At 58.0% G+C, this 21500-nt stretch overlaps 3 protein-coding genes across 5 annotated transcripts in view; 1 reads left to right on the top strand and 2 right to left on the bottom strand.

The window, feature by feature from the left end:
• Window positions 1-3961, top strand: part of MACROD1 (mono-ADP ribosylhydrolase 1) — a 152516-nt gene extending 148555 nt beyond the window's left edge. For 2 of the 3 annotated variants that reach the window (XM_061203541.1, XM_061203540.1), the window contains 6 exons: window positions 1908-2024; window positions 2519-2640; window positions 2761-2791; window positions 2976-3049; window positions 3434-3515; window positions 3810-3961. In XM_061203541.1, the coding sequence (XP_061059524.1) occupies window positions 1908-2024; window positions 2519-2640; window positions 2761-2791; window positions 2976-3049; window positions 3434-3515; window positions 3810-3847 (464 nt within the window). In that variant the 3' untranslated portion in view covers window positions 3848-3961. Of the gene's footprint in view, window positions 1-1907; window positions 2025-2518; window positions 2641-2760; window positions 2792-2975; window positions 3050-3433; window positions 3516-3602; window positions 3640-3809 lie in introns of all 3 variants that reach the window. The other variant, XM_061203542.1, reaches the window with a different exon arrangement.
• Window positions 3962-4097: 136 nt separating this feature from the next.
• On the bottom strand, window positions 4098-12472 carry OTUB1 (OTU deubiquitinase, ubiquitin aldehyde binding 1). Its single transcript, XM_061201936.1, has 7 exons — window positions 12364-12472; window positions 10648-10709; window positions 10304-10402; window positions 6003-6121; window positions 5672-5756; window positions 5362-5556; window positions 4098-5208 (listed from the first exon to the last, which is right to left on the bottom strand). The coding sequence occupies exons 1-7, from the start codon at window positions 12419-12421 to the stop codon at window positions 5011-5013; spliced, it is 816 nt and encodes a 271-aa protein (XP_061057919.1). The 5' UTR covers window positions 12422-12472; the 3' UTR covers window positions 4098-5010.
• A 5247-nt stretch (window positions 12473-17719) lies between these two features.
• On the bottom strand, window positions 17720-19904 carry LOC133099717 (cytochrome c oxidase subunit 8A, mitochondrial). Its single transcript, XM_061203537.1, has 2 exons — window positions 19703-19904; window positions 17720-18204 (listed from the first exon to the last, which is right to left on the bottom strand). The coding sequence occupies exons 1-2, from the start codon at window positions 19814-19816 to the stop codon at window positions 18109-18111; spliced, it is 210 nt and encodes a 69-aa protein (XP_061059520.1). The 5' UTR covers window positions 19817-19904; the 3' UTR covers window positions 17720-18108.
• Window positions 19905-21500: the final 1596 nt, after the last annotated feature.

The following is a 21500-nucleotide window of genomic DNA, read 5'->3' as shown; positions in this document are numbered from 1 at the left end:
GCCGGCTCCGGCAGGTCCCTGTGCTAACCCTGTACGCCCTGGACGCTACCTCCCGCCCTGCTCCCTGGTATATACACATTGGGCACCCGCCCACACAGTCTCACTGACCTAGTAATAGCCAACACTGGCGTCGCTTTCACTCATGCCTTAAGCATGTTACAGGAATTAACTTAATCCTTCCAATACTCCTATGAGGTGGGTACTAGTATTATCCCATTTTACAGATGGGGCAATCGAGGTCCAGAGAGGTTAAGTGCCCTGGGTCACACAAATGTGCCCGGCAGAGCTGGCATCTGAACCCAGGCTGCCCAGCTCCACAGCCCCTGCTGTGGCACACCGTGCTGGGTGGGTCGCCTGGCACCCCCACCCGGAACAGACACACTGCACATGGACGCTGTACACCCACTGTGCCACACTCTCCGCCCCCTCCCATTGGGTGCCGCCGTCCTCATCCCTGCCTGAGAGGAGGAGGCGGGGGACCCAGTCCCAGATTCCCTCCCCAGGTTCCCCCAACTCCTCTACCCCACCTGCCCACCCCCACTCCTGGGACGCTCTGGGAAATCGCCTGGTGCCATCCCTGAGTGAAGTCGCAAAATTAGGTTTAATTGGGCTCACAGGGCATAAAAGAAGACAGAAGAAAAGGGGGTGGTCCAGCTGGTGTCCCTGGTCCTGTGCCAAGATGTTGAGGGTGGGGCTGTGATGAAGGAGCTAGGGCCTCGGTTTGCGCATCTGTAAAATGAGGAAATGGTAGTCCTTTCCTGCTGCAGAGCGTTGAGCTCGGTGTCCAAGAAGCCCCGGGCACAGGCCTAGGGTGCAATCGGAGCTGGGGACCTGCCAGAGGTGGATCATGTTCTCCTGGCCAGGATGTTAACGCCTCCCCTGAGGCCGGGGGGGCGCGGTCACTGTGCCTAATTTTCAGATGAGGCAGTGGACAATCTGGGAGCGGGGAAAGGGCTTACCAAGGTGCAGCAGCCAATGAGGGACAAGGCCGAACCCCGCCTGTCCCTCAGCGCCGCGGGAGCGAGGTCGGACAGGAGAAGAGTCTCTTCCGCCCGCGCCCAAGTTGTTTATCTGGGTCCGGGTCCCCAAGGTCGCTAGCGAAGCCCCAGAGCCGCCCTCGGATAAACAAGCCCAGGCCCGGCCCCAATTAAGCCGGATGCACTAACGAGGCGGCTCGTTAACGAGCTGGGGTGCACTCCCGGAGACACCTGCGCGGTCCGGATCACCTTCCCCGCGTGGCGCAGGGAAGGAGCTGTAAGACCTAGCTCAAGGCCGGGATCGGATCTGCCTCTTGTAACTAGGTGGCCTCAGTTTCCGCGTCTGTAAAGTGGGTCTTAGAGTTTGTAAAGTAGGTCCGAGGGGCCTCGCCTTGGGAGGTCGACCTTGGTACTCTGGGCCCCTGGCGCGGAGGCGGCGACTGGTAGCGGGCCCCGCGGCGCGTCCGGGCCGGAGCCGGGAGGGCGGACTTCCCCCTAGCCCGGCTCGGGCTGCGGTTCCTGCCGTCCCGGACCCTGCCTGCCGTCCCGGACCCTGCCTCCCGGAGCCACCTCGGCCCGGGGAGACCCCCAACCCCTCCCGCGCCCCTGCCGAGAGCCCAGGAAAGAGCAGGGCGGGCCGGGCGCGCCCCCTGCCGGCAGGTCTGCGCCGGCTCCCGCCGGGGCCCGCTTTGGCCCCTGTCTCCGCCTCGATTTCCCTAGACGTGAAACAAGTGTGGGACCAGGGGTGGGGGTAGGGGGTGGAGGGGTGAGGGAGCGTCTGGAGGCCGCGGGAGAAAGGCGAGGTGCCCTGTGAGTCCCAGCACAGCCAGGGGATCGGGAGTATTCGGTCTGTGGGCCTCGGCCTTCTCTGTAAAACGGGCTCAGGCGGGCGGCGGGGAACCCCAAGGCTCACTGCCCCGTCCCCTGCAGTGGACGGCTGCATCCACCGGGCCGCCGGACCCCTCCTCACCGACGAGTGCAGGACCCTTCAGAGCTGCGAGACCGGCAAGGCCAAGATCACCTGCGGCTATCGGCTGCCGGCCAAGTGTGAGTCCCCGACACGCCCACCCCGGTGGGGCGCAGACAGGGCGCCTGTGTGAGTGCTGTAACTGGGGATCAGGGGTGCACCCCCCCCACAGAATTGCTGAGGCCTCCTCCGGGGCACTTCTGAAGTGCCAGGACCTGGCCCCTCCTCGCCTTCCCCAGGAAGCCGGTGGCGGGAGGGGATGCGTGGAGGCTGGGGAGGGGCCAGGACTTGAAGGGAGGGTAAGAGCTAAGGAGGCAACGCCCCATTGCCTCAGCCGGGTGCCTACAGATGTGGGGAGGGGCCCAGCGTGGGCCTGCCTGTGTCTGTGGAGGCGTGAACTGAGGCTCGAGGGTACACCTGCGTGCCAACCTGGGTGGGGTCCTTCCCCGGGGAGTCTCAGAACTTGGGGAGGAGGGGGCTTGTTTCCTGTCCGCTCCAGGGCCCAGGCCGGCAGGAGGGAAAGCCGAGGACCGCACGGAGCCCCCGGCCGGTCTGATCTCGTCGCCTCCCACAGATGTCATCCACACGGTGGGACCCATCGCCCACGGAGAGCCCAGCGCCAGCCAGGCTGCCGAGCTCCGCAGCTGCTACTTGAGCAGCCTTGACCTGCTGCTGGAGCACCGGCTCCGCTCGGTGGTGAGGGGCGCCAGGCGGCGGGGGCGGGGGCGACGTGAAGCCGGGGGCGGGGCACGGCCTGGCGGGAGGCGGAGCGGAGAGTGACGCGGTCCCCAATCCCTTCTCACCCCCCCACCCCAGGCGTTCCCCTGTATCTCCACAGGAGTGTTTGGTGAGTGGGGTCTAGAGGAGGAAGGGCGCGGGTGGGCAGCAGGTGGGCCCAGACGCAGGGAGGGGCCCGGGAGGGCGGGGCAGCGGTGGGGCCCGGTACGGGGGTGGGTGGGAGCCGAGGCGAAGCGGCGAGGGACGGGTGGGAGCTTGGGACTCACTCCCGCCCCACCGGGTCCGGTCCGCAGGCTACCCCAACGAGGCGGCGGCCGAGGTAGTGCTGACCACGTTGCGCGAGTGGCTGGAGCAGCACAAGGACAAGGTGAGGCCTGGGCCCAGCCAAGAGGACCGGACGGGGGTGGGCGGCGGGGCGCACCCCGGCCCCGCTGACCAGCCCCACCAGTCACGTGCAGAGTGCCGGGCACATGGGGTTCAGGCCTTGCCATTGCTCTCTGCGTCCCCTCTCCTTTACCCGGGGCTGTTTCCTCCCCTGCAACCAGGGCACAGGGTAGTGCGAGAAGGCAATAGCACACCACACCATGAGCCCCTTCTGCAGCCTGAGCTCTAAACTCAGGTCGAAGAGCGCCCCAAGGGCGAGGCAGGTGAAAACCTGCTGGGGCGAGGCGGTGTTAAGACCGGGGAGCTAGGGAGCCGGGGAGCCGGGGTGTGGGTGGTTTCCGCCCAGGCTGAACAGGCCCTGGCGCAGGTGGACCGGCTGATCATATGCGTGTTCCTGGAGAAGGACGAAAACATCTACCGGCAACGCTTCCCCCATTACTTCCCCGTCGGTACGTACCCCGTGGTGCGCGCCCCGGCCAGCCCCTGCCCCGCCCCCATCCACCCCGGGCGGGCTCTCACTGTCCTCTGCCTTCCAGCATGACGGCAGCCCGCCGCCTACCCTGACCAGGACTGGTAAGCAGGGCCTGGCCCTCCGTGTGGCTGCCCACTAACCTTGTGCCCACTAACACACCCGCTCACCCCGCGCTCCGCTCACCCCCACGCAGGGAAGCCAGGGAGGCAAGCCTGGGAGGCTGGGGGAGGCCCATGGCCCACATGCTCTGACCTACTGGCTTTGCCCACAGACTCGTCTGGGCCTACTGGACCGCGCTCCCAGCTCTAAGAAGTCGCGGAAGCCTGCAGCAGGGCCTGGCTTGGCCACCCTATTCTTTCCCTCTGCCCCCTGCCCCCTGCCCCCTGAGCAGCCTCTATTCTAATAAAGACCACTACTATTGCAGCTCCTACTGTCCCAGCCCTGGCTGGGGGGGGGGTGAGGGAAGCAGCCCAGGTGTGGACAGGTGCTTTGGCTTAAAGGGGCTGGCGAGAGCTCTCGGTGAGCCAGGCAGGTGGAGGCACGGGCCGGACAGCAGAGGTGGGCAGCAGCACTTCACATTTATTGAGGGCCTGCCCCCAAGGAGCTCACAGCCTGGGGGCTGAGACCCCACATGTGCCGGGGGGAAGAGAAGAGGTGAAGGCAAAAAGGAAGGCGATGCAGACACCGCAGCCCAAGCAGTGGGGGTGCAAAGCAGGCACAGGCGGCGGGCCGAGGGGAGGGGGGGGAAGAGAATGGTGGCCTGGCAAGCCCCGCTAGGCCTGGGCATGGAGGACCCAGCAAAGGCTTGAGGACTGCCCCTCCCCCGCCTGGTGGGCACCACCTGGGGGGCTCTGGGGTGCCCCCGCTCCTCCACCTGCCCGGAGCCAGGCCCCACCACCACGCTGGCCCTCTCCGCCCGGGACCCTTCCGCCATGCAGAGCCCTGATGGAGGGCAGGCAACCCAGGCCCTGGCCAGGACAGCAGGGTGGCGGCGGGGCCTATGAGGGAGCAGCTTGAAGCTTTGGTGGTCCTGGGTCCCTGGGCAAGTCTCTGAGGGACTTCCACATCCCCATGGAAGCCCCTGGCCAGCTAAAGAGGGATGGGGCAGAGGCCTGAAGGGAAGGAAGCAGAACCCCAATAAGCAGGAGGGGTCCCCAAGAGGCCTAGCCCCCTCAACACTGCTCCTGGCGGGGAAGCTCGCGGGCGGACAGGTGGAAGGCTGAGAGGAACCCACCTGCGGGGAAGGGGGGCAGCGAGACACAGAGCAGCCAGGGGGGCAGCAGCACAGCAGGGACACGCACACACGCGGCTCGCCACCAGCGTCCCCTTTAATAAAACATGGAAGGTCGTGTGACACGGAAGGGGGTGGGGGAGTGAAGTATGACCATTTACAACCACAAAAAAACCTCTGTACATGTCTAGCGCCTGGCAGAGGGGAGGGCAGGCAGGGCAGCGGCAGGCCGGGGCCGGCCCTATTTGTAGAGGATATCGTAGTGTCCAGGCCGGTAGAGAAGGTAGACCTTGGGCTCGGAGCCCTCGGGGAAGATGTGGGGGTTGGTGGTGCCGCCCTCGCCGCGGTCCATGTACTCCACCTGGATGGAGACGCTGAGCGCCTGGGCCAGCGCGATGATGTGGATGTGGTCGCTCTCCTTGCACATGGGCTCCACCTCCTGAGGCACAGGGGCGGCTCAGGGCCCGCGGCTCAGGGCCCGCGTCTCGGTGCCCCTCCCCCGGCCCCCCCCCCCCGCCGGCCCCAGGGCTCCCCACCCGAGGCACGAGAGAAAAGAAGGGCCGGAGTCTGAGGAGTAGGGAGGGGGCAGCACCTGCTGGCAGAACTCCTTGACGGTCCGGCCACCCTCGATGAAGTGCTCAAAGAACTTGCTCTCGCGCTGCAGGTAGCCCGAGGTGAGCAGCCGCAGGTAGACCACCAGGTAGTCCGAGGTGCTCTGGTCGTTGAAGGAGGCCAGCAGGTCGGCCACTGAGGTCTGCTTCTCCACCTGCTCGATCAGGTCCATGAACTGCCACCCGAGGGGGACAGAGGGCAAGATGAGGGAGGAGATGGGTCAACCCTGCCACAGCCAGGCCACCCACCCTCCACTCTGGCTGACCGGGTGACCAGGCGGCTGGGCTCACCGTGTTATGGAAATCCTCAATTGTGAACTCAGTGAAGCCCTGGGACACCAGGTCCTCTTTGCTCTTGGCGGACACAGCCTTGAACCTGTGGATGGAAGGGAAGAAGAGGCTGGCATGAGCTCGTAGGCCAGCAGAGCAGGGGCCCAGAGAGACCAGCCCAGGGGTGGGGGACTGGCCACTGACGGAAGCCCCAAGCAGAGGCCCAGCCCGTCATTGGGCCTCAGGTGGAACCGCACCTCCCAGTCATCAAGAGGGAGGAGGGGGCCCACAAGCCCTTCATGGAACCCTCCCCTACCTGCTTCCTTTGTGCCCAAGTGGCCACCCTCCTCACCGCTGCAATTCCTTGCTGTCATCCAACAACGCCTCCAAGTGGGAGAATCCGAAAGCTCGATAGAAGCAGTTTCCATCAGGCCTGGTCTTGCGGATGTATGAGTACTTTTTGTGGAGGTCCTGCAGAGAGGCAGCCCCCAGCCCACCCCGTGCCCATCAACATCAGGCCAGAACCACGGCGGGCCAAGGAAACTCCCCCAAGAAAGGTCACACCAGAGCGGGTGGCAACTGAGCTCCAAGCAGCCACCTGGCAGCCTTGGCTGCTGACTCTGGGGTGGGGGCTCACTTAGCAACCCACTGCCAGGAGTCCCCAAAGCCCCAGGAAACTGAGTTATGGACACACTGCGTGCACGGGTCGCCGAAGCGGTCACCAGCCAATGGGTATGCCATGCTGCTGGGCCCGAAGGGCTGCTGTTTCATAAAAACAGGCAAGAGAATGGGTCCCTGACCGACACAGCTTTTCCAGTGAACAGCCTTTCAAACCCTGAGAGCTCCAGGGCAAACAAGTTAGGGTACGGGGCATAGTGCCACACCTGAGGCCCTACCACATAGCCCCGGGGTGGGAAACAGCCTCCCTCACCCCCATCTAATCTCTACCCTGCCCGCTCACAGGTACTGGTTTGCTCTTTTCCAGTTTCCTCCTCAGCTCAATGAAATTTCTTCTGCCTATTGAACCTCCCCAATGAGTTGGGGGGGTCTGGCCCTCAGTGCTGTCTGGCAAGCAGGCCTCACTCCCCTGGCCTGGGCCCCTCCCCTTCTCCTATCTCATACCTTCTCCGTTCTCCTGAAGCCCCCCCCCCCCAGTCACCTTCCCGATGACCCTGCTTCCTCTCCGACTGAGGACCCCTCGGCCCCTGCAGCACACCCACCCACGGCCTCTCTCTCTATCCTCAGAGGGTCTGAGGCGGCCACCAGAGCCGCCCCTCTCTTGGATTCAGATCACCGTTCCAGGAAGTCTCCCCTCTCCTCCCGCATCATCAATTTCTCTCTCCCGACCCGTTTAGACCCATCAGCATATAAACCCAGACCAGTTCTCCCTTCGAAAAAAATGCTCTGCTTCCCGTGAATTCCTTTCCAGCTACCACCCAATTTCTCTGCTTTCCTGTAGGGCTTCTAGTGAAGCCGTCTGTGCCCACTGTCTCCATTTCTCTTCTGCTGTGAACTCCATCCCAGCAGGCTTTTACTCTAGTGAAGGTCACGGATGGCCTCCCAAGCCCTAAGGTCGAACCCACTCCTCCCCAGACCAGCCGCTCAGCAGCGTCCACTTGCATCCACTGGTGTGGTGACGCACCCGCCCCACTTCCATCCTCCCTTCACGTGCTGCCGGGCCCACCCTCTCCATGTCCTCCAACCTCACCGCTGCCCCTCCTCATCTAACCTGTGGCGGTCACGGCTGCCACCAAACCACAGAGCACCCTTTCTCAAGAGCCCACGTGTCACCTGCCAGAAGACAACCACGCCACAGACCATCCACAGCCCCTGCCATGTGAACAGCACAACCTGCTCAGGCCTGGGGCAGCTTCGGCGTCAGCTCTACTCGCTCTCCTGACCTCACGGCTCATGGGATTTAAACGTAACTCTTCACCCGCCCCCTTCTTGGCCCTCAACTCCAACTTCGACTCACACCCAACTGCCTTGCCTCCACCGCCTCAGACCGACCCAGCCAACAGGCGGCTCCTGACCTCCTCCCGGCCTCCCCTCAACTGCCTGCCCTCCACCTCTCAGCCACTGCCGACTCCACCTTCACACCCCATCCAACCCAGCAGCAGACCCTTTCGGCTGTGCCCACATCCAACCGCTTCTCACCTGGGCCACTCAGCCGCCCTGGCTGTCCCTCCATCTCCGGCCGGTTTTATTGCACAAGCCTCCGCACAGGTCTCCCTGCCTCCACCTCACTGCTCAGTCTATCCCCACCCAGGCCACCAGCGACCAGAGAAACCCATTAAATACTCAGCTCCCTCCGAGTCCTTTCTCGGCTCCAACCCCCACGTCTCCTACCCGCTCTGCTCCGGCCACACTGGCCCCCACCCAGCTCTGCCCAGCCGGCCGCGCCAGCTTGCTCCCTTGCCTCTCAGTTCATTACTCACACACCCCCATATTTAAAACCGCAAACCCGGGGACTTCCCTGGTGGCACAGTGCTTAAGAATCCGCCTGCCAATGCAGGGGACGTGGGTTCGAGCCCTGGTCTGGGAAGATCCCACATGCCGCGGAGCAACTAAGCCCGCCCGCGAGCCACAACTACTGAGCCCATGCCCACAACTACTGAAGCCCACGTGCCTAGAGCCCATGCTCTGCAACAAGAGAAGCCACTGCAATGAGAAGCCCACGTACTGCAACAAAGAGTAGCCCCCGCTTGCAGCAACTAGAGAAAACCTGCGCACAGCAACAAAGACCCAACACAGCAATAAATAAATAAATAAATAAATAAATAAAGTTTATTAAAAAAAAAATTTTAAAAATTAAAAAATAAACCGCAAACCCTCCCACTCCTGATTTCCTTGTCCCGCTTCACTTTTCTCCACAGCACCTACCACCTCTGACATACATTAGGGTTACCTCTCATTTAATGGCTGTCTTTCCACTATGAACCATCACCTTAAGGGCGGGAGTTGACAGCTGTAGTCATCACTCTATCTCCAGCACCTAAAACAGTGCCTGGCCCACAGTATGTGCTCAGAAATGTTAAATGAACGGGAAAAAATGTGTACAAAGAGCCCAAATCACTGCCGCTACCAGAATAGCTACCAGAATCATTCTGAGCACTTACTCTTTGCCAGGCCCTTTGCTGCGGGCTAATATCCATTATCCTCCTACTCCTCCTCCCAGGGTGTTGCCCAAGATCACACAGAAGGGGTGAAGCCAGGACTCAAACCCAGGTCTATCGGGCCCCAGAGCCCGTGCTTTCCTCTCTCTACAGGCCTCTTGGGTAAACCACAGACACCCTGAGCATGGGGCCAGAGGAGACCACAGGCCACACACAGCTGGATCTGCGTGCACTGTTTGCCCACACATTTTAAATCTGAATAAGCTGCCAACTATTAGGAGTTTGGAGATTTTACAACAAAATAACCTCTGGCTTGTCTTGGAAGCACCGATGGAGTGACAGGCATGGACACTCCCATCCGCCCCATGAGCTTCCACTGCCTGCTACTGGCTGACCCGAGCTGTGGCGTGGCTGTTCACCACCTGACCCGGCCACCTTCAATCACCTGGGTTACCTGACTGGCCGCTGAAATGGCTAACCCCAAAGGTCCATCCTTTCAGGTGGAAGGTTCTAAGCATCTCTGATCTTTGGGGGAGAGTGGGGAGGAGTAATATTTACTAAACCTGGGATTTCCCTGGTGGTGCAGTGGTTAAGAATCCGCCTGCCAATGCAGGGGACACGGGTTCCAGCCCTGGTCCAGGAAGATCCCACATGCCGCGGAGCAACTAAGCCTGTGCGCCACAACTACTGAGCCTGCGCTCTAGAGCCCGTGAGCCACAACTACTGAGCCCGCGTGCCACAACTACTGAAGCCCGCGCCTAGAGCCCACACTCCGCAACAAGAGAAGCCACAGCAATGAGAAGCCCGCGCACCGCAACGAAGAGTAGCCCCCACTCGCCGCAACTAGAGAAAGCCCGTGCGCAGCAACGAAGATCCAATGCAGCCCAAAATAAATAAATAAAATTAAAAAAAAAAAAAAATTTACTAAACCCTTAGGCTGTGCTGATTAGACAGTTTACACATACTCACTGTCGCATTTCAAACTCCCAGCTCACAGAGAAGGAAGTGAGTGGTTAAAGGACTCACCTGTTTGTAAGTGATGCAGCAGGGCCTTGCACAAAGGTCTGTAGGCCCCTTTTCCCCACTGCTGCCTACCTCTCCATGCATCCTGGAAGCAGGATGCAGGACTGTCCCCGCTGCCACCCTCGTCCCGCAGCCGGCCCCAGCCCGCTCAGCCCCACCGTGAGCACTGAAAGCGTCAGCTGCCCGCAGCCTGCACCAGGCCCCACAGGCATCACCTCCCTCAACCTCACAACCACCCTGTAGGCAGATGCTTTCATCATCCTGATTTCACAGATGAAGACCCCACAACTCAGAGACGTCGAAGGAGCGGCTGAGGAGACAGCTGCTGTGTGGCAGTCAGGATTTGAATCGAGGTCTTTTTGGTTCCAGAGTCTGCATGCTTATGAACCAGAGGGCTCCCCCAACATCCTACCCTCTCTGAGGCCAGACCCAGCGAGGAGCGGGTCTAAAGCAGGCACGCTGCTGCCCTGTCCCTACCCGAGAGCTCTTCCTGCCCCCTCAGCCAGGCTCCCACCTTGATCTTCTGTTGATAGATGCTGTCGTCCTCAGCGTACTCTTTGTATAGGACAGAGAGCTCCAGCCGCTCTGAGACCAGAGGGTTCTGCACGGCAATCTGCAGAGGGCAGGAAATCCATCATGTTCCGATAGGTGAACAGAGTGACCCACACCTGTCAGCCAGAACACCTAAATGAAAGCTGCTGGGCCAGTCACCGAGTGGCACAGTGACCACCGCCCCATAAAGGTATCTAGTACCCAGCTCAGCCTGGAGAGGAGGGGGCTTCCAAAGTAGAGACAAACACAGGCCTCAGGTCCACCCTATGCATCCCCAAAGTAGGGCCGCTGGCCACAGCCCCTCACCTCTTGCTGAATTCGGTCCTGCTGAGCCATGATGGCTTCATCGTAGGCAAGACAGTTAACACCTGGAAGAAGGAAGGAGGCCAAGGATTACAGTGGGCCCTGGCTATCCCCACTCCAGGCAGCTGGGCAGAGGACAAGAGCAGGCGAGGACAGCAGACTTGGAATCTGGAAGCCTGTGTCACACCCTGCTCCACCCCAACTGTGTGATCTTGGCAAAGTCCTTTCCTTTCCTGGGCCTTAGTTTTCTCATCTTTAAAGTGAGGAGGCCAAGGTGATCACCCCCAAGGTACACTCTTAAAGCTCTAACAAACCCTTTCCCCTGCTTTCTAACATCACTTCCCAGCAGCCCGGGAATGCTCTGGAGCCAGGCAGGGTCTCTTGAGGAAAGAAAGATGAGGAGGCAGAGTCTTGGGCTGGATGAGAGCTTCCTGTGAGCCTGCACTTTGCTCAATCACACCCCTCCTCCACCTGCCATCCTGGGTATTCTTAATGGTGCCCATTTTACAGATAACAAAACAAATGCAGACGGGTGAAGTAATCTGCCCAAGGTCTAAGACCTGTGGTCAAACCCAGGTTTGTCTAATTTCAAAGCCTGCACTCTTCACCACAATAACCCTCCTCTGCTACCTCACTGCGAGGCTTATCCTCAGCTGTGAATAGGGATTTATACCACCACCTTCCCCCTTCACTGAAATGTCATGAGGAGGTGCTACCTTAGAGGCACAGTGTTAAATACTCATCAGTGAGTTGGGCAGGTCCACCCTGTGGGCCCCGCTCTGAGCAGCCACTGGTGAGGAGCCAGGAGATGTGAATCCTGGCCCTGGCTCTTTCTTAACTTACATGATCCTGAACAAGTCCCTTCTAGGGGGCTGGGTCTCCGAAAGCTCAGTCCCTCAAGTGTGCGATTAGAATGGGAGGTGGGTGCTGAATGATTTTTAAGGCCAATCCTTCTGAGCTTGAGCATCCCGGATCCTCAGCTGGGCCTCCACTCATCCCCTATGCTGCCCTGCAACAGGGCTGTCCCTCCCACCCTAGTGACCTACTCAGTCTTCGCGTCTAACTCAGGGGTGAAAAGAAGAGGGTGGGACCGTTCTGAAAGGTCCAACTCTTCAGGGGTCTAAGAAAACAATGCCTAGACAGGCGGAAAGAGGCTGCAAAGCCAGAAGAGGGGGCTCTACCGGAAACGAAGGCTGCTGCCCTCAGGGGCACACACCTGCGGCCGCTCACATCCCCGGGCCGCCCGCAGCATCCCCAGCGGCCCACCCAGTCCTTTGTGCTCCGCAGCCCGGCGTAATTCGACGCCCCTCCGGGCTCGGGCTGCTCTGGAGAAGGCGGACAGCCGGGCCCGGAGGAGGCCCGGGGCTGACTGCAAGGACCGGGGCGGGAGAGCTAGGGACCCGGGAGCCCGGCGCCCGGCGCCCGGCACGGAGGGGCTGGGCACTGGGCGGGGCGGCCTAGGCCCCGCCCCGGGAGCGCGCGAGAGAGAAAAGCCGAGGCCGTGGGCCCGCCCCGCTCGCTCGCCCGCCCGCCCGCCCGCCCGGCCGGGGGTCGCGACAGAGGCCCCTTCCATTGTGAGGGGGAGGGGGGAGGCGGCGGAGGAAGGGGCCGTCCGCGCGCTTCGCCGCCGGCCGCCCCACCCCTGGCCACTCCTCGGGAACCGGCCATCCGGCATCGCCCCCGCTAGCCCAGGCCGGACGGCCCTCCCCCGGTCGGTACCTTCGGAGTCGCTGCTAAGCGGCTCCTGCTTCTGCTGCTGAGGTTCCTCCGCCGCCATCTTTAAACAGCGCCGCACTGCCGACCGCTTCCGGGTTACCAGTTGCCCTCCTCCCGGAAGAGAGCCCCTCCTCGTGGCCCCTCCTTGGTAACGCCCCTAGCAACGGGATACCCTCGGGCGCCGTCACCTGAGGGGCTCACGGTCCGGTGGGGCCGCCGCGGAAGCAGGTTAAAGGGAAGGTAGTCCCCGCCCACCCTCCACCCGCACACTCGCTCGGCTCCATCTTCCCAGGCTCCCAAGGTGCCGGGTGGTGATAAGAGCCTCCTGGGGCCACTTCAGTTTTCTTTTCACTGGAGTTTGAAGTGCGGATTGTGTTATTGAGATAAGCAGGAAGATGAAATTAAAATCACGCAAGGCAACATTCCTGCTGCGGGCTCCAGAACTCATGGCAAGCGATTGAGGATCCCCTGGTGGAGACCAGGAATCGTGCTAATATCAGAGCCCTGGGCTTCACCGCCCTGCTCCACTGAGCCTCGGTTCTGAGCGGGCTTTGGTGTCCCGCTTACGACAGGGAGAACATGTCCCTTGGGGTCAAGGACCTAACTTTGGACTCCCTGCCCTTCTGGTTATGAGAAAATCAGGGTGTTTGGTTTTTTGGGTTTTTTTAAGAAAGGAGTTGATAAGAATGGAAAACAGATTAGTGGTTGCCAAGGGTTAGGGAGGAGTAGGGGTCAGCAGGGAGGTGGGTGTGATTGTAAAAAGGAAATAGGAGAGAATCCTTGTGGAGATGTAAATGTTCTTTATCTTGATTATATATAAGTATCCTGGAATATTCTGTACCATAATTTCAAATGCAAGATGTTACCCACAGGGGAAAAGTGGGTAAAAGGTAGACAGGATCTTTCTGTGTATTCTATTAAAATTGTCTGTGAATTATCTAAAAATAAAACTTAAAAAGTAGCAAGGCCTTGGATGCTAAAGATGCTGTTATTTAGAGAGGTTACAGTCTGGTTGTCAGCTTTTCACTATGGAGGGCCTTTTTTCATGAAGTGACGGTGGTCTGTTAGCACTTGAGAAGGCCGTGCCAGAGCTCCAATCAAATCCCTCGGTTCGTGACAATACAGGAGCGGGATGTGATCTAATATCTTTATCAGCTACATCCAGCCCTGGAGCAGGGGCATTTGGTGCCCAGGCTCACCACACAGCCCACAGTGGCTCTCTCACAGCAACGCTACAAATGCCAAGTCTGTGTCCCAGCCACATTGCAAATTATTATTTATTGGGTCACTGAGCCTTGGGGTTGCTTCCAAACTCAAGGAAGCAAAGGGCCACCCTGTTTGGATTCCATGCCTACCAAAGTGTTCATTCCTTTTCCCAATTTTAACAATGCAATCTGTAACTGCCAATCAGATCTTCAGTCAGTAGCACTGGTATTACCAAATGAGCTAAGATAGTTGATGACAAAAACATGATTTCTATTTGGCTTTACAAAATCTTGAAAATAACTATAAGACAACTCCACCCTTACCCCCACTCCTTACTTTGACTAGGGAGTCTGGGGGGTGGGGGGCATTCAGGGGGAGTTGGGATTGGGATTAATGGCGGGGACAGAGAACACAGTTGCTCTGGAGTGAGAAGGAATCCATTTGTGGCCCAGTGCTGGACTGCAGGCAGGCTGCCAACACCAAGCAAATGCCTCCCTCCCACACAAGGGTCTGGGGCTTGAAGAACAGACCTGCACCCTCAATGTATGCAGGGTGTGTAAATGAGGGGTCCTCCTACCTGCTGCCCACTCTCCCCCTCTTGTCAGGCAGAATGGGAAGGAAATGCCCAGGGGGAAAATTTGGCTCTTAATCCAGCCCAGGATGGTCAACTTTTGCCCCTCTTTTCCATGCCAATTTATTTAGTAGTTAATAACTGTTCTCTTACCCTCATTCCATCTCTCCTGGTACTTTTTACCATTTTCGGGTTTTGATTCTCTATCCTGAAGCGTCTAAAACCCAATAGCATATTTGCCAGGAATCACCAGCATAGCTCCAGACGTTTATCCCTGCCTCCCAATTTGGACCCAGATTTGGACTCCAATTCTGGACCCAGAAATGGTTCAGCACTGCTGGTCCTGCCTGCTGAGGCCTATAATGAAATAGGCAGCACTGGTTCTTGGGTTCAGGCTGCTGTTGGAAATAGTCACAAAGGTGACAGGCAGCAGCTCAGGACTTTATTTTCCGTGGAACCGACAAGGCATAGATGCCTCCTCACAGGCTTGGCATGTGTCCAGACCCCACATCCCTGTCCCTAGGATTCTGTCAGGTGGAGGGAGAGGAGACCCCGTACCAGGACCCAGGGACTCTGAAACCTCAGCCACAGAGGAAGACTTTATGGAATGGCACAGAGGCCCTAGAGAGCCACAAGGCTTCCAGGCCCACCCAACCTCTCAGGGGAAGGGGCCAGGCAACAGGACATGGTATCGGCCTTGGGAAAGCCACAGTCCTCACAGGGGGTCATGGCCAGGAGAAAGGCTCAAGGTGCGCCGAAGATGAGGCCCCGGTGATCCTTCCCAAGACAGGCTTGGGAGTCAGGCAGCTGCCCAAGTGGGAAGAGTGGGGGCATGCCCAGCCCAGAAACGGACCTCTGGAGATGCCACTGCAGGAATGCACAATGGTCCACAGGCAGCCAGCTCCAAAATCATGGTCTAGGGAGGCTTTGATGGTGCACCCAGGCTGATGAAGCTGAGCAGGGGCTGTACTTCAGGGCCACTGGCTGGGTTGATACTTGCCTGCAGGGTTCACACCACCTAAGGCAGGAAGCAAGCAGAGGAGGGGCAGAGGCAGCAAAGGGAGAGCCCCGCCACCCCCCAACTCACACCACCCACGCTCCTTGGGGCACCTTCCTCCTGCAAATGCCTCACATTGCAATTCACCTCAAGTCTGTTGAGGATCCAGCCACTGGTGCCAGCCTCTCCTTTGAGAGCCTCACAGCACCAGGAGAATGATACATTTGTCTCCTTATTGCTATCATAACAAATCACCACAAACTTAGTGGTTTAGAACAATACAAATGTATAATTTTACAGTTTTAGAGGTCAGAGGTCTGGAATGGGTTTCATCAGACTAAAATCAAGGTATCTCTAGGCTATGTTCCCTTTCAGGGGCTCTGAGGGAGAATCTGCTTCCCACTCATGCAGATTCTATTAGCAGAATTCAGTTTCTTGCAGCTCTGGGGCTGAGGTCCTCATGTCCTTGCTGGCTGTAAACTGAGAGCTGTTCCCAGCTTCTAGAGGCCACTGCATTCCTTGGAACACGGCCCACTTTCTCCATCTTCAAAGCCCCAAGGCAGGCAGAGTCCTCAGGTGGCATTTCTGAGATGCAAAATATCTGCCTTCCCCGTCCACCTTAAGGACCCATATGATTACACGAGGCCCAGGGGATAACCTCCCATTTCAACATGCCTAATTTTAATCACATCTGCAAAGTCCCCTTTGCCATGAAGGTAACATATTCACAAGGTTCCAGGGATTAGGGCAGCACGGACATCTTGGGGAAGACATTATTCTTCGTGCCACATCACCACCTTCATTTTACAATCATGAAAACTGAGACCCAGAGAGGCTAAATGACTTGCTCAAGGTCATATAGTAAATGGCCAAGCCAGGCCTCAAACCCAGGCCTCCTCCCAGTCCACTATTCTTGACATTGTATCATCTGCCATGACTGTAACCACCCCCGCACCCCTCCACCCCGCCCAGTGTGCACATCAGGACAGACCTCCACCCCTCCGGACTCACGATCCGACAGACATCCTCAGATGGACACAGAAAATGCTGTTCGGGAGCACAAGGAGCCTTGCTTTCGCTACAAAGAACGGCCCCTCGGCCTCTGACTTGCTTAGGGATAAGAGAGGGACACAGAAAGGTGACCAGATTTAGGCTTAGTGGCTCCACTGAGAACAAGGGGAAGATGTGGCCCAAGCATGACAGCTCACTCACATCCAAAACTCTCCCACCCACCCACAAGTCTACGACCCTGCCCCCCTCCAGCACGCTGCAGCACCCAGCAGGTGTGGGAGCACAATGGCTGGAGGTGCTATTGGGCTTCCTAAGGGCTTTCTCAGACCGGATCCTGAAGATCTGGCCTGTAACCACTGGCTTCCCATCAGTCTCAGAGGTGGCTCAAGACGCACAGCTTCGGGCTAAGGTAGCCCTCCTGGGCCAAGGGGACCACTGTGTCCCTTTGGGATCCAGGGGCGCAAAAATGGGGGACACCCAATCAAACCCTTGGCAGGGCAGTGGAGCTACCACAGAAACAAGACAGCTCACAGCCTACTCTGTGCCCACAGCAACCAGGCGTCACTGGATACCACACAAAAAGGCCAGGAAAGACTAGACAAGGGAGGGAGAGCAGGGTCCCCCTTCAGCTCCTGTCAACATAAAGCGAGCCCTGCAAAAGTGGCTGGCGAGATGCATGTTCTGACAACCAGGGCCTAAAGCACCCACAACCTAGAGCCCCTCAGCTCTCACCTGGCGTCTTTGCCCACCATCCAGCAGCTCCACAGGGGACGCTGTACCTGTGTCTGCTCAGAAATCATTCATGTCACCCCAGCAAAGAGGATGCAGAGAACTAAAGCCATGTCCTCCTCCAGGGGTGGGTCCAGCAGGTCAGAGCCTTCCTTTCAGACACTGGCAGTCAGAATTCCAGCGCAGGGGGGAGCGCTTCACTGCCTGTCCCAGCTAAGAGGCGCCCCCAGGAAGAATCACTGAGGAAGCGCCCTTGGGATGGATGGAGGAGCAGCAAACTCTCCAAGCCAAGTAGGGGAGGATACAGGGAAGCAGGCAGGAAGAGAACAACGAAGCCAGTCAGTGCATAAGGGTTTACAGATATGGTGCTAAAAGGAAAGGGGCCCCAGGTTGACATAAAAATGCAAGATACTGTAACGCTGCCCACCTGCAACTAGGAAGGGCAACAAGCACCTGAGAAATGGCTGGAGCCCACCGACCAAGAAGGACAGGGAAGGCTGGCCCCATAGAGAACGGGCTTCCAGCTGCAGAGCCGGCCCCACTGGGAGAGGGCAGACACAGACACAGAGCCCCGAGCTGGGTACAACCAAGAGGACTAGAGGGGGAGCAAGAAAGGCTGCCCAACGACAACAGGATTTGTTTTCCACAGAAGCCAGAAAACATTTAAACAGAGGAGAGCATGCAATGGAAGCACCACTTGCAGGTATCGAGGAGAACGGCTGTGACCTACCACAGGGCAGTAAGCCAGCAGGGCCAGGCAGCCGGCCAGGCCCTCTTCTCCACACCACCCCCCAACACCATCCTCAGCTCAACTATGGAGGCAGGAGCCCAGGCCAAAGGCATGATGAGTTTCTGAAGTGGGGTTTATTTATTTATTTATTTTGTGGTCACGCTACACAGCTTGCAGGATCTTAGTTCCCTGACCAGGGATTGACCCCGGGCCCTCAGCAGTGAAAGAGCGGAGTCCTAACCACTGGACTGCCAGGGAATTCCCTCTGAAGCAGGGTTTAAATAGACTTTATTGTTACAAGGGAGGCCCTACCGAGCAGGGCCTTCTAAACGGATACATGTGGTCCCAGGATGTCAACATGGAGAAATCAAGAGGTCACGACTGCAGAAGAGATCACTGTAACTGAAGGACAGGATCCAGGGGAGGCCGGCCAGGAATGCAGCAGACACAATCAGGACAGGCCGGGGCGCTCAGGTCACAGGGTGAGGGAGAGGACAGCTCCTGTCACTCCCGCTTCTTGTAGTTCTCCAGGTGTGACAGGACCCAGCCCGACGGCAGGAGGAAACACAGGAAGCAGGAGGTGAGCCCAATGGCGATATCCTACACAGAGCACAAGAAAAAAGGAACCCTCAGAGTCAGGATTCCCCCAGGCTTCTCGTAGTACGAGCAGTCTGCCCAGACAGCCCCCTCCAGGAGTCAAGATTCAGGCTCCAGAGCAGGGCCAGAGCATCCAAGGTCCACTGTAGGCCTTAAGGTAAAGGGTTAGATATGGGGTGGGGGGTCAGCCTGGGTTAGGGGAAATCCACCACCAGATGATAAAGTGAAGGGACAGGAACAAGGATGTTAAACCTGTTTTAAAGCTGGTCTGTTGGGACCCTGGGACCTCACACAGACCAATAACTCTAAAAAAAATGCACCTCCCCTTCCTTGTCTTAAAAAGCCCTCCCTTCCCAAACCGTTGGGGCTAGAGGTAAGCGTTTTTTCGGTTTTTTTTTATTTTTAAACATCTTTATTGGAGTATAATTGCTTTACAATGGTGTGTTAGTTTCTGCTTTATAACAAAGTGAATCAGCTATACATATACATATATCCCCATATCCCCTCCCTCTTGCTTCTCCCTCCCACCCTCCCTATCCCACCCCTCTAGGTGGTCACAAAGCACCGAGCTGATCTCCCTGTGCTATGCGGCTGCTTCCCACTAGCTATCTAGTTTACATTTGGTAGTGTATATATGTCCATGCCACTCTCTCACTTCGTCCTAGAGGTAAGCGTTTTTAAAGCCACTTCCATATTACCGACAGCAGTTAAGATCACAGCACAAGTTGGAGTCAGACTGGAGTTCAAATTCCTTCTTTGCCACTGAAGGTGTGACTCTGACAAGTCAATACACTGCTCCTAAACTTCCGCTCCCTCAGCCACGAAATGGAGAAAATGGCCCTTTCTCGGGGTGACTGGGAGGACCGAATGAGGCCAGCACAGCAGTCTTAGCACGGTGCCTGGCACCCAGCAGGCACTCAGCTGCAATTACTGTCACTATAATTTCCTCCGCCGCAGCGCTCTCCGGGCTCTGCTCCTAACCGGAAGCCCACTAACCTGGACCCTGAAGACTCGCACTCAAGGCCGAGTTCTGCCACTGAGGCAGATGTAGAAATGCGCCAAACAGGTGAAAGTCACTAAGGGTTAAACTCGCCCACGTTTCTGGGAATTACTAAAGCCTGCTGGGGTCCTCTTCCCCACCCCAAATAAATAAAAGCGGTAACAACGACAGCGCTGACAGCCGTCAGGCATCCCCCAATGAACCGACGGGTAAACAGGTTCAGAGAGGGCTAAGGAAGCTTGCTCGAGACCGCACAGCGAGGAAGCGGCAGGGCTCCACTGACACGGTCTGACCCGAGACCCTGGGGCTGACTGAACACCGACTGTCGCCCGGGCACCATCCCCTCGTTCGCGCCCTCCAGACCCAAACCAGCACTGCCGCTCCCCGTTAGGCTGCGGGCCGCGAGGTGCAGCGCGCCAGACCCGGCGGGCCCCCAACCTGCCGCGGGACCCCAGGTGCGGCCGGCGGCATCTCCCATGCCCTTCCCGGCCCGCTTCTCACCATGGTCCCGAGCTGCTCCCGCGGCGGCTTGGAATGGATCTGGGCCCGCGGCACCGGGAGCCGCCGGGCCGGGCCTGTCAGGCCCCTCAGCAGCAGTGGAGTCAGCACGGACATGACCACACTGAGGAGACTGCAGGTAGCCAGTAGCCCGAACCCAAGGTCGAGAAGTCAAGATGGCGGCCCCAGCCGGAAGTTCCGCAGCTGTGGGGCCCGGAAAAGAGGGGCCCGGATGTCCCTAGGACGTGACGTAAGGATACACCTCTCGCCCGCCCTTGTCAGTTTTTGGCGCCTTCCTCGAAACAGCCAATCGACGCCATCCTACCACCGATGGGCGGGGCACAGAGGGGGCGTTCCTTTCGATTATGCCCCGCCTCCAAAGCCGCCTATCTTCGTGAGTGACATCTGTGGCCCACCCAATCACATAAGCCAGAAACCCAGGCGGCACTCTTGACTCCTCCCTCCATTCATACTCAAATCTCTACTCAGAAATCCCCTCTCCCTGCCAGGACTCCATTATTTCTGGTCCGACCGCCTGACACTAACCTCTTAAATCTCCTAAATGAACTCTCCCCGTTTACTATTACCCTCTCCAATTCCAGTCTCCATGCAGTAGCAGCCGACCTTCCTCCCTCCCTTCCTCCCTTCTCTTTAAACATAAATCTAACCAAGTCATACACCTAATTTGAAAGCTCCTCATTGCTTACCAGACAAAGTCCCAATTCCCGGACGTCACTCTCCAGCCTCATCTCTAAGTATTCCACACCTTCCTCCTTGCTCTCTGGTTCCTCCCCCCACCCCCAAGCCTTTTGCTTCTTTGTATCTTATGTTCTACAGAACACTTTTTCATCTCTTACCTACATAGCCTTCCTTTTTCACCACTCCGGCTCCTACTTCCAGGTCTCCACTAACTGTTACAGCTTACTTTATTCATCAAATGTTTCCTAGCCCCTACGTCTGCCAGGAACTGTTCTAGACACACAGTGAACAAGATGAACAAGGACTCCCTTATCACAGAACTGACATTCCAGAGGCAAGAGACAGACAAGAGACGAACACTTAATGAGAAGCTATTGAAAGTGCCATGATGTGATAGGAAGTAACAGGGGTGGCACTGCCTCAGGAAGCTTTCCCTGGCCACCCCAGGCCTGTGCCGCCTCTGTGCTCAGCAGCCCCTGCCCACGGGAGTGATCTCTGTCTCTAGGCTGGGGGCCATGTGAGGGCAGAGCCTGTATCTGGTTCACCACTGTCTCCAAAGGGCCTGGCACACACTCAGACACTCAGACAACGTTTATGAATTGCAGGAGACTGAACAATAGGTAGAGGAGAACAGGAAAGGGGGTGAGGGGCCAGCCACTGAGCCAGGCCTTACCTATATAATCTCACTCCACCTTCACAACAATGTCACAAGGGAGATGCTGTTATTATTTCAAATGTTTTACAAATGAGGAAATAAGCCTGGAGAACTGGATGACCTGCTCAAGGTCACACAGCTCCAAGGCTGCCTAGCCAGGATTCCAGGGCAGGTCTATCCACTCCAAAACCCATGCTTTTAACCACCACAAAAGTTACCGCCAAGAGGGAGAAGTTCTAGCAGTTCCAGTTTTGATATTGTGGTTGATAGCATCAAAGGCTGCTAAAGGGGATGGGGATGAGGTGAGGCGGCAAGAGACCCGGAAAACAGGGGCTTTGGAGGAGAAGCCTTGGCCCCATGGGAGAAGGGGGGTACTCACAGAAAGGTGGGAATGGACCCAGAGTGCCCCAAAGGGTGGTCTGTGCCTGAGCTTCTTCTGGAGAGGTG

The sequence above is a fragment of the Eubalaena glacialis genome, chromosome 10 (assembly GCF_028564815.1).
Source record: "Eubalaena glacialis isolate mEubGla1 chromosome 10, mEubGla1.1.hap2.+ XY, whole genome shotgun sequence".
Lineage (NCBI taxonomy): Eukaryota > Metazoa > Chordata > Mammalia > Artiodactyla > Balaenidae > Eubalaena > Eubalaena glacialis.
Note: the sequence above shows the minus strand (reverse complement) of the source record. Positions and strands in the feature narration are given on the sequence as shown.